Genomic DNA, 13,179 nt, shown 5'->3' with positions numbered 1-13,179 from the left:
ATTTTTGTGATTCGCGGTTTTCGGAAAAATGCTGCACGAGAAAGTCGTAACTGAAAACGCTTTTTGTGATAGGAAATAAATATTGAAAATGAGCATTGAAATATCAAGAGAACCAAACTTTAATATTTTTTATAAAATACACAAATAAAACTGTAGTTTTGATGATATGTATTTAGGAGATGTATTTTTTGCTTTATTAAATGTTGTCTATCCGCACTGTTTCAGATATTAGATTTTTAAAATTAAAAATCCTAGAACCATTCACAACACTTGAATAACTTAATTTTTTTTTAATATAGAAAGATTGACGGTGGAAAAATTGCTTACTTTTACAATTAAACATGAAAAAGCAAACGTAAATAAATTCTGAAACATAGAATGCCGCCTTAAAACACAATTAATTCAGAAGAAAAGAAGTAAAAAAGAATTTAAGTTAGTTAGAAAAGCTGATGTCCTTATTGTCACCAGTTACAAAATCTTAGTAACCATCCAAACATAGTCCTTCTCTCCAACTCCACGGCGTTCAATCTTGACGGTTTTTCCTATGCATCCAGCAGTTAATTTAGTTTCATCAGTGCTTCCTTCCAGCTAAAACATTTTTTGTCTTATAAATAGAACAGCTGATCGAAAACTCACCAATTCTCCGATGTACTTTGCTGTTCCAGTTGAGAATTTTTGATTGACTCCTGCCGGTGTAAATTTGGTTATTTTAACCGTCAAAAATAGTTTCTCTTTATCATTGATGCCGCCGTGCAAAAGCTCAGTTATTGGCCCTTTGTACTCTTTACAAACACATCTTCCATCTTCCTGTTTCTGGAAAGTTCCTTCAAAATGATGACCCAGTGCCAAAACATACTTTGTAGTTTTGAACAATCCTTCACTGAAAAATAGAAGTTTCAATTAACAAAAATTATTTCCGATGTTTCCATCGTGTGTCCAATGCCAAGTATACGAGATTCCCGATGGACATATCAAACATTGCTTGTGAAGTAAATTCAAACAAACTAACGTTTTTGAATCGAGATTCCACAAGTAATATAAACCAGGTCGTTTTTCGTCAATACTTGTGACAACGGCCCGCTGCTTTTCCTCTTTTGTTTGCGAAGTCGTAAATCCTTCGCCAACAATTTGTCCTGGCTTTTCAGAGTTTTTATCTTTTTTCGATGGTTGAAATCCAGTACCAACGATTTTTTCCTCCTTTTTGGGAGGTTTAGGAAATCCCGAGCCAGCAACTTTATTGTTGTTTGCCGGGGTTACCTGTTTTTGTGGAGATGGGAATCCGCTTCCCACCACTTTTGTATTTTGTTTTGGAGTTTGAGGCCGTTGGAATCCCTTTCCTACGACCGTCGAATTTGGTTTTGGCGATTCCGTTCTTGAAGCCGACGAGAATCCAGTTCCAACAATAGGTTCTGGTTTCTTAGCAGTAGTTGAAAATCCGGAGCCTACTTTTTGTCCGGAGTTTACAAACCTTTCGTTTGGTGCTTGAGCTGCAATGTCAACAGCTTCAAAATGAACAATTTTTCCAGGTATCATTTCGCGAGATGTATTTAATCTGAAAAAAAAATGTGATTCATTTATATCAGTCTTTCATTTTCGGTGCAAACAAGAAGCATATGACGCATAAATATACTCTCGAACTGATAACAAATTGTAAAAACCAACAATTCACCTTTCATGTTATTGTATTTTGCATTTCAATAAAATTCAAAGATTTTTCAAAATTTTTCACACAAAATTTCAACAAAATTGCAATAGAATTTCAACTTACAGTCTCATTGTGATGACGTATCTTCCTGTTTGTATTACAGGCCAGCATCGGATATCATCAAAAAGTGGGCATTGAAATAGCAAAAGTCCATTTTGAGAAATTAGGTTGACTTTGAGATTTACCACCTAAGAACGTGTATTGTTAATATTCATTTTAACAAGAACTCAAAAACTTACAATAGCTTCATCCCCGTTGATAACTGTTGAAATGTCTGCAGTATGTTTGGTTTGTGAAATTTCGTACAATTCTCTCGCTCTGTTGGTTCTGCATTTGAGAAAATCTCCAAGCTGAACTCTATAGTCTCTACGAAGTAATTCCTCATTCATCAAAAAACGCTGTCCAGACTTTGGATTGACTAGAATAAGCTGACCCTGGTCTCTTCGAGCAGCAAATAAAAAATACTGCGGATCTGGCATCGTGAAGTTGTTCATGTTTTTTTTTCAAATAAAATACTTTAGTGTTGTTTTTAGTGAACAAGGCTCAGGTTTCCCAATCTGAAATTGAAAATGTTTCTATTGATTACATTTCAGAAAAGAAAAAAGAACGAAAAGACAAATACATATAACGGGAAAGTCGAAAGAAAACTGATAACGCTACAACACTGTCATCGTTTTGGAAAGTTCAGTTTTATAGTTCATACTGCTCCGCCCATAACTTCCTCAGTCTTAAATTGTTGAATGTGGCGTTTATATCTGGAATAAACACAGTGATTCATTATTTGTAAAGAATCAATCATAAAAAGTTATTGTGGTTTTTGTGGAGCGTATACATGACGACTTTTCTGGTACTGTTTCTACAAGTTATTTATAAAACGTTGAAACAGCACATTTCATAATCGAAGTAAAACGTAGCATTACGGGGGATTACGTTGTACAAAATAATACATCCACTCGATGGGATTTTTTTCGAAGAATTTTCAACGCAACTTCTTATGCAAATAAATAAAACACAATCACATACATTTTAGAATAGTACTCCTTATATGCAATTGTGTCTTATTTTTCAATCTGAGTAAAAAATAAGATAAATTTCAACCGTTTCATGACTATGCATAGTGTTCAATTTATCAATTTTAAAGTTTCATCCCGTTTTCTATCGTTGACGCGTGACAAGTGATGAAATGCTCCTAACAGGAATGCGAATGGTGATTCATATGTTCTGAACTCTTAGTAAAAGTTTAATTTGCTGACACAGGTTTAACGTATTTTTCTGTTAGTTTTGCACTTATAAGGAATCGAAAAATAGTTTTTAAAAAATATAAATAGTTTTGCACAAAAAACTATTGATCCATTTTGGACATCATTTAAGATATTGTGAACATATTTTCATTGTTTTCACTGTCTCAAACAGGATCCGTCCAAAAAACCCCTCAAGAACCTTTAAAACTCTATAACTTTGATGTCGCTGATGAACCAACTTACCTTACTTGTAACTTACTTGTGTAATTTGACAACATTTCTGGAAGTTTCAAACAAAAAGCAACGCACTTAGTTTTCCAACTTTATAGATATAGGTATTAATATTCAATAAACATTATAAAGAAAAAACTTATATGTGATTCTTACTTTTACAATTAAACATGAACAAGCAAGGATTAAAATATTCTGAAACAGAAAATGTTTTTTGTCAAACAATACATTTCTGAATTTAAAGTAAAAAATAATATTTGAGGCCGTTGGAATCCTTTTCCAACGACCGTCGAAACATACATTTGAAGTTGATTAAAAGATTTTTTGGTCGTATTGGCTACAGTTACGAATCTCGGTAACCATCCAAACAAAGTCCTTCTCTCCAAATTTACGTCGTTCAATGTTGACCTTTTTTCCGATGCATTCAATTGTGAGTTTAGTGTCTTCCGTGTTTCCTTCTAACTAAAACTAGGATTTTGAATCAAGAAACTTGTGTAAAAACGTACCACATCTCCTATATATTTTGCAGTCCCACTTGCACGTCTTCTGTTAACCCCTGCTGGTTGAAAATCGAGCAGTTTAACAGTTAAATTCACCTTATTTGTATCATTCACTTTGCCTTCCAAAACTCGTTCTATTTCACCTATATATTCTTTGCAAAAGCATTTTCCATTTTCCTGGTTTACAAAAATTCCTGCAAATTGATGGCCTAATTCCAACGGGGTTGTTGATTTGAGCAAGCCTTCACTGAAAAATAATGCTGTCAGGTAAAAAAAATATTTTAAACAAACTAACGTTTTTGAATCGAGATTCCACAAGTAATATGTACCAGGTCGTTTTGCGTCGATACTTGTCACAACAGCTCTTTGCTTCTCTCCTATCGTTTGTGAAGTAGTAAATCCTTTGCCAACTGTTGAGCCTGGCTTTTCATTGTTTTTCTTTTGTTGCAATAATTCGGATCCGAAAACATTTTCTTCTCTTTTTGTAGATTTTGGAAATCCCGTGCCCATAATTTTGTTTGCCGGAGTTTCTTCTTTTTTTACTAATGGGCATCCGGGTCCAACAACCTGTGTGCCCTGCTGTGAAACTATTTTTTTGCTACCTGCAGGATAAATTAAGTTCTGTGGAGATGGTAATCCCGCTGCCGGAGATTGCGAAAATCCAGCACTCGATTCAGTTTTTTCAGAAGCCGCGGAATATCCGGAATCAATGTTCTGTTGAAAATTCCCTTGTTGTTTGTTTAGTTCTATTGATTTCACCGATCCAGTAATTTTTACAACTTCATAATGAATCATTCTGCCGCTCATTTCGCGAGACGTGGGGAATCTGGAATTTTTTTGAAATATAATAATATAACAACCCAACCTGCCGGTGTCTGCCAGCATCGGTTTTTTTTTTGTCATTTTTTGGTTCAGCTTCAAAAAATCAGTAAAAAGTCGGGGTCTTACTTGTTCAAGAGAAGAAATTTATATAACTTGATTGGAGTGAACAAGTAATGATAAACTTACTATTAAAATGAGAAAGACGAATTTTGGAGGGGTTTTCGAACTTTTTCCCGTTATTTTCAAAAACGAGGAGTTTTTATTTTTTGTTTTACAGTTTTCCAGTTTTCGATTTTGGTCGAAAAAGGTCGAGTAACCTAAAAATCTGAAAATTTTTGTACCCTTTTTCACAACTAATGAAATTCAATTCAAGGTGATGGAAATGGGCTTGTGAAAAACAAAGTTGTTACTTTCCTTAAAGCTAACGCTGAAGTATTTGCTACTGTTCCACTTACAGTCTCATTTTGATGTAGTATCTTCCGATTGGCTGATCGGATTGCCAGCATCTAATATCATCAAACAGTTGGGATTGAAAAAGCAAAAGTTCATCGCTAGAAACAAGATCGGCTCTGAGATTTTCTATCTGAAAATAGTTCATCTAGGGTTGACCTCAGTTGTTGTTTTTTAGTTAAGGAGGTACATTTCCAATGAGGATTACTGCCCGTGCGGAAAACTGTGACTAAATGACCAAAAACGAATAACAGTTATTTAAAAATTTAGGACAATTTTGTTTTGAGGCAAAAAACAGGGAAAAATCAGTTTCCCCTATTGTCGGATTTTGTCGATCGAAATTTTTTTCCAGTTTCATGTTCTTTTTATATTTAAAGGTGGAGTACTTAACGTCAGTAGGGAAGTTGATCCACACCTATGGTGCCGACAGTGCGGATTTTTAGGTTTTCCGACATTTTTTCCAGAATTCTTGTTACGAAATTAGCGTCTAGTCTATTTATAAAAAAAGACAAATAACAATACCCATTTACATAGTGGAAAACTTACAATTGCTTCATCCCCGTTGACAACTGTAGAAATGTTTGCAGTATGTTTCGTTTTTGAAATGTCGTATAATTCTTTGGATCTGTTGATTTTGCAGTGAAGAAAATCTCCAAGCTGAACGTTATAGTCCCTACGAAGTAACTCCTCATTCATCAAAAAACGTTCTCCAGATTTTGGGACGACTAGTATAAGTTGATCATCTGCTCTTCGAGCAGCAAATAGAAAATACTTCTTATCTGGCATTGTGAAGTTGTTCATGTCTTCTCCTCAATTAAGTGCTTTAGTGTCGTATATAGTAACCAAGTTCTGGTGATTGCAACCTAAAATATAAATGACTTATATTTAAAAAGAAGGGTGGATGAGTAGGAAATTTTTTTAAAAATGTTTAATGATTTGAAAAACTCAACCTCCAACAATGTTTTCACACTTGTAGAAACAAATTTTTCACGCTCCACCTTTCTTGCCCAGCCTATCATTTTTGCAATTCAAATGCTGAAATAGCTCTATTAATTTTAATTGTTCTGTGACGCACGTAGAATTTCCGATTTTATGTTGGATTTTAACGATGTAACTGTTTGTTTTAGAGAGTACGGTAGATTAGAGAGGAGATTCACGTCCTTATTGAAAAAAAAACAACCGTGATGGCTCAAATCATATACAAAACAAATGGTGAAGATAAAAAAAATTGCAATAAACATCTTGATTTATTAGAAAGGCTTTTACAGAAGCAAACACGATATATCTATTAATCACGAAGGATGCTCATCTACAATGTGTTACCATATGGTTACGTTTATTTTTTTTTTTAATAAAGTGATTCTAAATACTCGTTCCTTCTCTTATTAAATCATGAAACAATCTTAATTTTCAGGAAACATTATATTACTAGACTGATATTTTGAGCACAAGTTCTGGCCATGAAATGAGTTCTAAAAATTGGGCGTTCACAATTTTCTATTTAAAAAAAAGATTTATTAAACTTCAATGGCTTTAAGTAATGCATTCACACAAAAGATGCAAACAAAACAGTGCAACACAAAATATGTTACCAACTAAAAAATTAATGAAACAATTTGAGCCCTCATTAGTGAGCCAAGTAAGAACATGCTACTTAGAGAGTAAGTGACAATTTTAATGTATGTATTAACAAATTAGTAATAGAATCAGTAACATAATAGTAATATGAATATACGATTGTTAAATTGACTTCAACATGGTTCTTTAAATTTTTCAGCAATGCCCCATTTATAAAACTTGAGTAACCATCCAAACATAATCTTTTTCTCCGATTCCACGACGTTCGATATGTACCATTTTTCCGTTATGATCGGTTGATAACTTTGTATTTTCAGAATCTCCTTCTAACTGAAATAATTGATTTTATTTTCTCAAGTAACACTATTGAAAGATGAAGTAAACTAACATTTTTTTTAATTGAAATTGCTAAAACATTTTGTCAGGAAGGGAGCAACTTTAGTTTAAAATCAGCAAAATGGACTAAATTTTGAATCATTTAAAATGATTAATTTATTTTAGTTCTTCAGGTAAAAAGAAATATTGAATATTAAAAATTCAGTTTTACCGTTTTTCTTTTTCAACAACTATCATTAAAGTTTCTATTGATCGTTTAGAACAAAAATGTCAAGTAAATCGACATCAGAAGTTCGAAAAAATTGGAAGAAATTGATCGAATATGTGCTCGAATATGCTCAAAAATTCAACAAAACTAAAATAGTGAAAGATCTTGTAGTTAATGAAAACTTTAAAGAAAGTCCGAGAATAAGCGCGGCAGTCGCAAAGAGCCCGAAAATAAGTGCGGCATTCTGCACTAATATGTAGAGAATACTTAAAAATTTACTACAGTTTTCTATAAATTTCTCACACCCACTTCTCCTTTTTTAAAACTTACAATTTCTCCAAAATATTTATTAAAAGCGCTGCCGTACTTTCGATTTCCTCTTGCTGGTTGAAAGTTCTCAATTTTCACAGTGAAGAATATTTTTCCCCGTTGATTGATTCCCCCTTCAGCCAATTGCTCGACGGGTTGTCCGTAGTTTTGGCACGTCCATCTGGTTCCATCAGCATTTTTCTTGAAGTTCCCATCAAAAAAGTGACCCTGTTCTAAGTGGTGTTTGTTGGAGACAAACAGACTCTCTCTGAAATTTTAATTCATATTATCAATGATCATATTTTGAACAAACGTTTTGGAGTCCACATTCCATAAATAGTAATGAGTTCCAATTGGTTTTTCAACACTACTCAAAACTACAGCTCTTTGTTTGATAATATCCGGGTTTTGCTTGACGGATTGAAATCCTCTTCCAATAATTTTTCCTCCATTTTCGAAAGCTGTCGAAAACCCCCTACCGACAGTTTGATCTAATTGATGCGGCGATTCTCTTGAAACTGATGAATATCCTGAGTCCATTCGATCAGATTGGTCTGTTCTACTAAGTTCCATTGAATAGGGCTTTATAAGTTCAGCACGAGAAGCTTCGAAATGTAATTTCCGCTCATTGGAAATTTCCAAAGGTGAGGCAAGTCTGGAATATCAGAAATGAAATATAAAATATGTATGGTATCTCATACAAATTGACTCGAATTCTAAAATCTCCCAGAAGCAACGATTCCCGGCAGATTGCATCACCAAAAAGATTATTGTGAAATATCAGTTTTCCAACACTTACTGATAATTTGGCATAGACGTTCAGAATCTGAAAACTATTTTTTTTTGTGTCGGTTTCGTAGTTTCGTAAATTAAAACAAATTTTCAACCACAGTTTCAAATGTAAACATATTTTCTTGACTTTTCCTCAATTCAGGGTTCGATCTACATCAATTTAAGTAAGGTACGCCAATGTGGTTTCACAAAATATTTGTTTAAATAACTCACATATGCCACGTTCCCTTCAGTTTCAACTTCTATGTTTGCAGTATGTTTGGTCTTGCAGAAGTTGTAAAGTCTTCCAGCAGGATCTACATTTACATGAACAAAATCTCCGAGTTGAATTCCGCTGATTCTAAGATCACTCTCACTTTCGAAATGACGAGTTCCTGATTTTGGATCTGCGAGAATCAGGCATGTACCATCTCGTGTAATGTCTCTTCTCGCGGCAAATAAGAACAATTTTCTTCCGGACATTGTTTTAGAATGCTTTATTATTTTTAATCAATCGTTTAAACTTTAATGGTTCGTATTGTGTACCCTGTAAAAGTATATATTAAGTTTTATTAAGTTAAAACGCTGAATAAAACAAAAACAAAGAAAGAAACGTTTGAATCGATAAACCGAAGACAAAATGTTGACCGGCTAGAGTCGCTTGTGATAACTGATAACGTTTGAAAAAGGGGAATAAAAATATGGTTTGTTTGCCTTCATCATGCAAATTTGAATCACCAGTTTTGGCATTTTATTGGACGTTTCGAAACGATTCGCACTTGTTTTCAGGCACAAATTTGAAAGCAGCAAAATTTTCGAAAATATTTTGATTTAACTGATAATAGACAACTATGTAAAGCTGAAAGAAAAAGTTAAGTTCTGCAAATGAGGCAAAACAAAATGACCCGCAGCCACCCCTGTGAATTTGCTGGAAATCTATGAATCAAATATTAAACCGCCCTCTAATAGTCTTGCACTCGACTGTTTGCCAGTTCAGCAATATCTTGTTTAGAGGTTGCGACGTTAATAAATTTACCCATTTTTGGGTAAATTGAACTCGAGTTTTTGATCAAAATCGTTCAATTGATTGATGAAATATTGGAGAAAGATGTATATTTGTTGTTTAAGCGATATCACGTTGAGTTTGCAATCAAAAATTGGTCACTTTTCGAAGTTTTGGAGCATTCGAAAATAAGTCTTGCAGCCTCTAATAGTCTTGCACCCCCTCTGTCAATCTATTTTTCGTCTGTCAATCTATTTTTCGTCTGTCAATATATTTTTCGTCTGTCAATCTATTTTTTCGTCTGTCAATCTATTTTTCGTCTGTCAATCTATTTTTCGTCTGTCAATCTATTTTTCGTCTGTCAATCTATTTTTTCGTCTGTCAATCTATTGGTTGAAGTTTGATATAATGTCAAAAAATTAGGCTCAGGGTTTTTTTACAGTTTCAGGGAACCGATTAAAAAAAACCTTATCCACACTAGGCTTGTTGCAGCGGTTTGATGATTTCAACAATAATTTTACATTCGAAGAAAATTTATTAGTTATAAAAATAACTTTAAAATTTGCCTGTAACTTCACAGATGAGTCTTCGACGCTGCTTTGGACAATCTTTAATTGGGTTTTGATTGCATTTGAAATATTAAAAAAGTTACTAAACAATGGCAAAGGGTTACAAAAAAGTATATTTCATAACAAAAAACAAATCAATTTGTTCATTGATAATATACGATGATTGTTATGTCAAACACAACATCAGGCGCGTTTTTTTTCTCATGTGAATCAGTTTTTTTTCTTTTGTCCCAATTTCAGATTGTAACTCGAAAATTTTTTATTTTTTGCTGGACTTTTTTTTTCACATCAACCAACTTCTTTAACCCTATTTTCCTGTTTTCAAAATGCTCAATGTTTACATTCTAACAATAACAGAAAAAAAAGAATTGCGCAATAGACACACAATGTTACGCAAAAGAGACCAGCAGTCTCTTTTGCAACACACAGTTTTTTGAAAAGTTTTTTTTAGTCTCAGATGAACTTAGTAACTACATTTGTATTTATATTCAAACTTCTAAATGCTGCCCTTCCATATAAAATACTAATTTATTCGAATTTGTACGGTCACAGTCATATTAAAGTACTGAACACGGTTGCTGATACTTTAACAGATGCAGGACATAATGTGGTACGTAATTAAATTAAATACTTTTTAATTTTTTTAAATTTTTCCAGACAATATTCCGCCCAATAATTGAATCTAGTCAACTTGACAAATCTTCCGTGAAAACTAAAAATGTCATTTATATTGAGCCAGATGAGGAAGTTGTTGAAAAAATGAGCAAAATTGATCAATTTTCTGGAAGTTTGTGGACATTCGACTCTACACACCCATCAGCAATGATTGCTAAATCAAATGCACTTGTCGGATTTTTTGGGACACAGTGCAAAAGTTAGTTATGCTTTTTGAAAATTATGATCTAAAAGTAGGAAATTTTTTTTTTCGTTACAAAAATACCTAGGCCTTCCTTCCATTTCTTGATTTCATACATTTTTCACAAGAAATGACTAAAATTTTAAGTTATTCTAAAATTCTAAGAATTTTAATCTGAAAGTCAAATATTTGCATGAAAACAATACCACAAAAAATATTCCGTTGAGAAGCCTACTCGACCGCTTTGAATTTACACGAATCGGAAAAAAGACTATTAAAATTTCTAACTCAAATCCAGAAAATTAAGAATTTCAGAAGTGATGCGACAACAAAAAATCTTGGACCAACTCAGAGATGAAAACTTTGATTTGGCAATTACAGAGCCTGTCGACGGATGTGCATATGGTAATGTTAATTTCAACAGAGATATTAATTTAATCATGGACAAAACTTGATAAATTAATGTTGAAACAGAAAAAATTTAAATACTATTTCAAAATTCCTCTTATTCATAGAAAATATATTGCAGCAATCTTCGAGTATCTCAAAATCCGAGATCATGTTACGGTGCTTTCCTGTGTCCGTTTTGATCATGTTAGCGATATACTAGGACAACCAATTGCACCGAGTTATGTTCCAGGTGAATTCAATTAGAGTTAAATAAACGATCACTTCAAAACAAACATTTTTTGGAAAACTTTAGACTTTTTAAATTTAAAAGTTTTTGATGAATAAAGCTCCACAACTTCCAGAATTTTTTTCAGGCACACAATCATTTTTCAACGATCGAATGACAATGAAAGAACGATTATTAAATTTCATCCAATTTTATTATGGTAGATTTACGTTTGCAAACATTTTGGATCAAGAATATGAAATGGCAAAGGATATTCTCGGAATACAAAGATCCTGGAGAGTAAGTAATATTTTCAGTCACTCAAGAAATATAGTTTTCATATTTCAGGAAGTATTGCCTGAAGCTTCATTCATTTTTTCGAATCATATTCCAGTTCTTGATTTTCCATCGCCAACTTTTGATAAAATAATTCCAATCGGTGGATTCACAGTGAAAACCAATGAAAAATCTCTGAAGATTGACAAGAAATGGGATGCAATTTTAAATATTCGAAAGAAGAATGTTCTAATCTCTTTTGGATCAAATGCTAAATCCAAAGATATGCCTGAAGAGTACAAGTGAGTATTGACTATATTTGAGTTCGATGAAATAAAGTGAATTCAAAGTTTTTTCATCAAACATGTGAAACAGTAAAAATTTTAATTTTTTGTAAAGAAAATTTTAAAAAAGAACTTACATAGTTATTGTTACCTCAAATACAAAATTAACTTTGATGATAATTCTTTAAATTTATCCAGGGTATGAAACAGTAAAAAACAATTTCCAGAAAAACTCTTCTCCGAGTTTTTTCATCAATGCCAGACACTACATTTATTTGGAAATACGAAGATCCAAATGTAAACATTGCAAAAAATCTTGATAATGTATTCATTTCTTCTTGGCTGCCACAAAATGAGCTTCTGGCAGACTCCAGGGTTACTGTATTCGTGACACATGGAGGATTGGCGAGTGTGATGGAATTGGCATTAATGGGAAAACCAGCAATCATGGTAAGACAAAAGGCAACCTAAATCAGCCTTTAATTTGCTTACTTCAGTAGGTAGTAGATAGGCAGGCACGTTCTCGCTTCACAAATTCTAATAGTTTTATTTAGATTCCAATTTTTGCTGATCAAGGAAGAAATGCTCAAATGCTCAAGAGACACGGCGGAGCAGCTGTTCTTCAGAAAACTGACCTTTCAAATTTTGATTTGGTCAGAGATACTCTCAACGATGTATTGACAAAGCCTAGGTATTTAAAATTAAAAGTTGTTAGTTGAATATTTTCTCTGTTTCAGCTACAAACTAAATGCAAAAAAATTAGCAGAGATGTTGAATAATCAACCAACTAATGCAAAAGAAGTTCTAGTGAAACATGTCGAGTTTGCAGCAAGATTTGGAAAACTTCCGATGTTGGATAATTATGGAAGGCACCAGAATATTGTAGAATATTATTTTATTGATATTCTCACTATTATTTTGTCTGTTCTAATCTCAGTTTTCTATATTTTTGTGAGACTTTTAAGATTTATGTTATCAAGAAATCGTAGTACAAAGGATAAGAGAGTGTAGGATTTAACAAATGTTTAAAATAAACTGAACAGGTTAATACCAAAATCACGCCTTTTTCTGCAAGAAACTCGATTTTGTATTATTTTTTATTCAAATAATTGCGTTTCAGACGATTCAATTGTGCAACAATAACACAAATTTGCAAAATAACCATAAGCAGTTAGATTTTCAGCGGAAACCCATTAAAAACTGAATCATTTCTTAAATACTCTAAATCATTGCTACAGAAAATAAAAATCGAATTTCGCGGCGAAAGTCCCACCAAATGGCCGAGAACCAGCACGGTGGCCTAGGATTACAACCCTCGCGGACTACTCTCGGACAACGCATTTATTTATTTTTTTTCTATTTTTTCTCGTGTTTGTGGCATATCACGTGTTTTACCTATTGTTTTTTCTGTTTAAAATGTTGAA

At 33.0% G+C, this 13,179-nt stretch overlaps 4 protein-coding genes and 10 non-coding genes across 15 annotated transcripts; 7 read left to right on the top strand and 7 right to left on the bottom strand.

Annotated features, from left to right (window-relative positions):
• Positions 1-186: 186 nt before the first annotated feature.
• On the bottom strand, positions 187-2,262 carry C49A9.9 (FHA domain-containing protein). Of its 2 annotated transcripts, NM_001027913.6 has the most exons (5): positions 1,945-2,262; positions 1,769-1,893; positions 1,010-1,552; positions 637-880; positions 187-588 (listed from the first exon to the last, which is right to left on the bottom strand). In NM_001027913.6, exons 1-5 carry the CDS (start codon positions 2,197-2,199, stop codon positions 469-471), a joined length of 1,287 nt encoding a protein of 428 aa, NP_001023084.1. In that variant the 5' UTR covers positions 2,200-2,262; the 3' UTR covers positions 187-468. The 2 variants fall into 2 exon arrangements, 1 of the variants encoding a protein (NP_001023084.1); NR_131541.1 differs by having other exon boundaries at positions 469-588; positions 637-1,552; positions 1,945-2,199.
• 21ur-7234 lies at positions 262-282 on the top strand. Its single transcript, NR_055507.1, has one exon.
• Positions 1,782-1,802, bottom strand: 21ur-10461. The gene has a single exon (NR_055506.1).
• A 992-nt stretch (positions 2,263-3,254) lies between the features above and the next one.
• C49A9.5 (DUF272 domain-containing protein) lies at positions 3,255-5,812 on the bottom strand. The gene is made up of 5 exons (NM_001383100.3): positions 5,496-5,812; positions 4,955-5,082; positions 3,973-4,503; positions 3,684-3,924; positions 3,255-3,639 (listed from the first exon to the last, which is right to left on the bottom strand). The coding sequence occupies exons 1-5, from the start codon at positions 5,748-5,750 to the stop codon at positions 3,490-3,492; spliced, it is 1,305 nt and encodes a 434-aa protein (NP_001370584.1). The 5' UTR covers positions 5,751-5,812; the 3' UTR covers positions 3,255-3,489.
• 21ur-7822 lies at positions 5,346-5,366 on the top strand. The gene has a single exon (NR_055505.1).
• Positions 5,813-6,452: 640 nt separating the features above from the next.
• Positions 6,453-8,698, bottom strand: C49A9.6 (MATH (Meprin-associated Traf homology) domain containing). The gene is made up of 5 exons (NM_068531.4): positions 8,386-8,698; positions 8,082-8,206; positions 7,694-8,035; positions 7,402-7,648; positions 6,453-6,857 (listed from the first exon to the last, which is right to left on the bottom strand). Exons 1-5 carry the CDS (start codon positions 8,632-8,634, stop codon positions 6,738-6,740), a joined length of 1,083 nt encoding a protein of 360 aa, NP_500932.1. The 5' UTR covers positions 8,635-8,698; the 3' UTR covers positions 6,453-6,737.
• A 939-nt stretch (positions 8,699-9,637) lies between these two features.
• 21ur-14135 lies at positions 9,638-9,658 on the top strand. Its single transcript, NR_055504.1, has one exon.
• Positions 9,639-9,659, top strand: 21ur-14672. The gene has a single exon (NR_055503.1).
• On the top strand, positions 9,642-9,662 carry 21ur-7554. The gene has a single exon (NR_055502.1).
• Positions 9,663-10,174: 512 nt separating this feature from the next.
• Positions 10,175-12,813, top strand: ugt-24 (UDP-glucuronosyltransferase). The gene is made up of 9 exons (NM_068530.6): positions 10,175-10,333; positions 10,381-10,597; positions 10,895-10,984; positions 11,109-11,219; positions 11,344-11,495; positions 11,544-11,773; positions 11,983-12,205; positions 12,310-12,446; positions 12,493-12,813. The coding sequence occupies exons 1-9, from the start codon at positions 10,181-10,183 to the stop codon at positions 12,764-12,766; spliced, it is 1,587 nt and encodes a 528-aa protein (NP_500931.3). The 5' UTR covers positions 10,175-10,180; the 3' UTR covers positions 12,767-12,813.
• 21ur-9180 lies at positions 10,988-11,008 on the bottom strand. Its single transcript, NR_055501.1, has one exon.
• On the bottom strand, positions 11,779-11,799 carry 21ur-8105. The gene has a single exon (NR_055500.1).
• 21ur-8501 lies at positions 11,899-11,919 on the bottom strand. The gene has a single exon (NR_055499.1).
• 21ur-15446 lies at positions 12,532-12,552 on the top strand. Its single transcript, NR_055498.1, has one exon.
• Positions 12,814-13,179: the final 366 nt, after the last annotated feature.

The sequence above is a fragment of the Caenorhabditis elegans genome, chromosome IV (assembly GCF_000002985.6).
Source record: "Caenorhabditis elegans chromosome IV".
Taxonomy (NCBI): Eukaryota; Metazoa; Nematoda; class Chromadorea; order Rhabditida; family Rhabditidae; genus Caenorhabditis; species Caenorhabditis elegans.
Note: the sequence above shows the minus strand (reverse complement) of the source record. Positions and strands in the feature narration are given on the sequence as shown.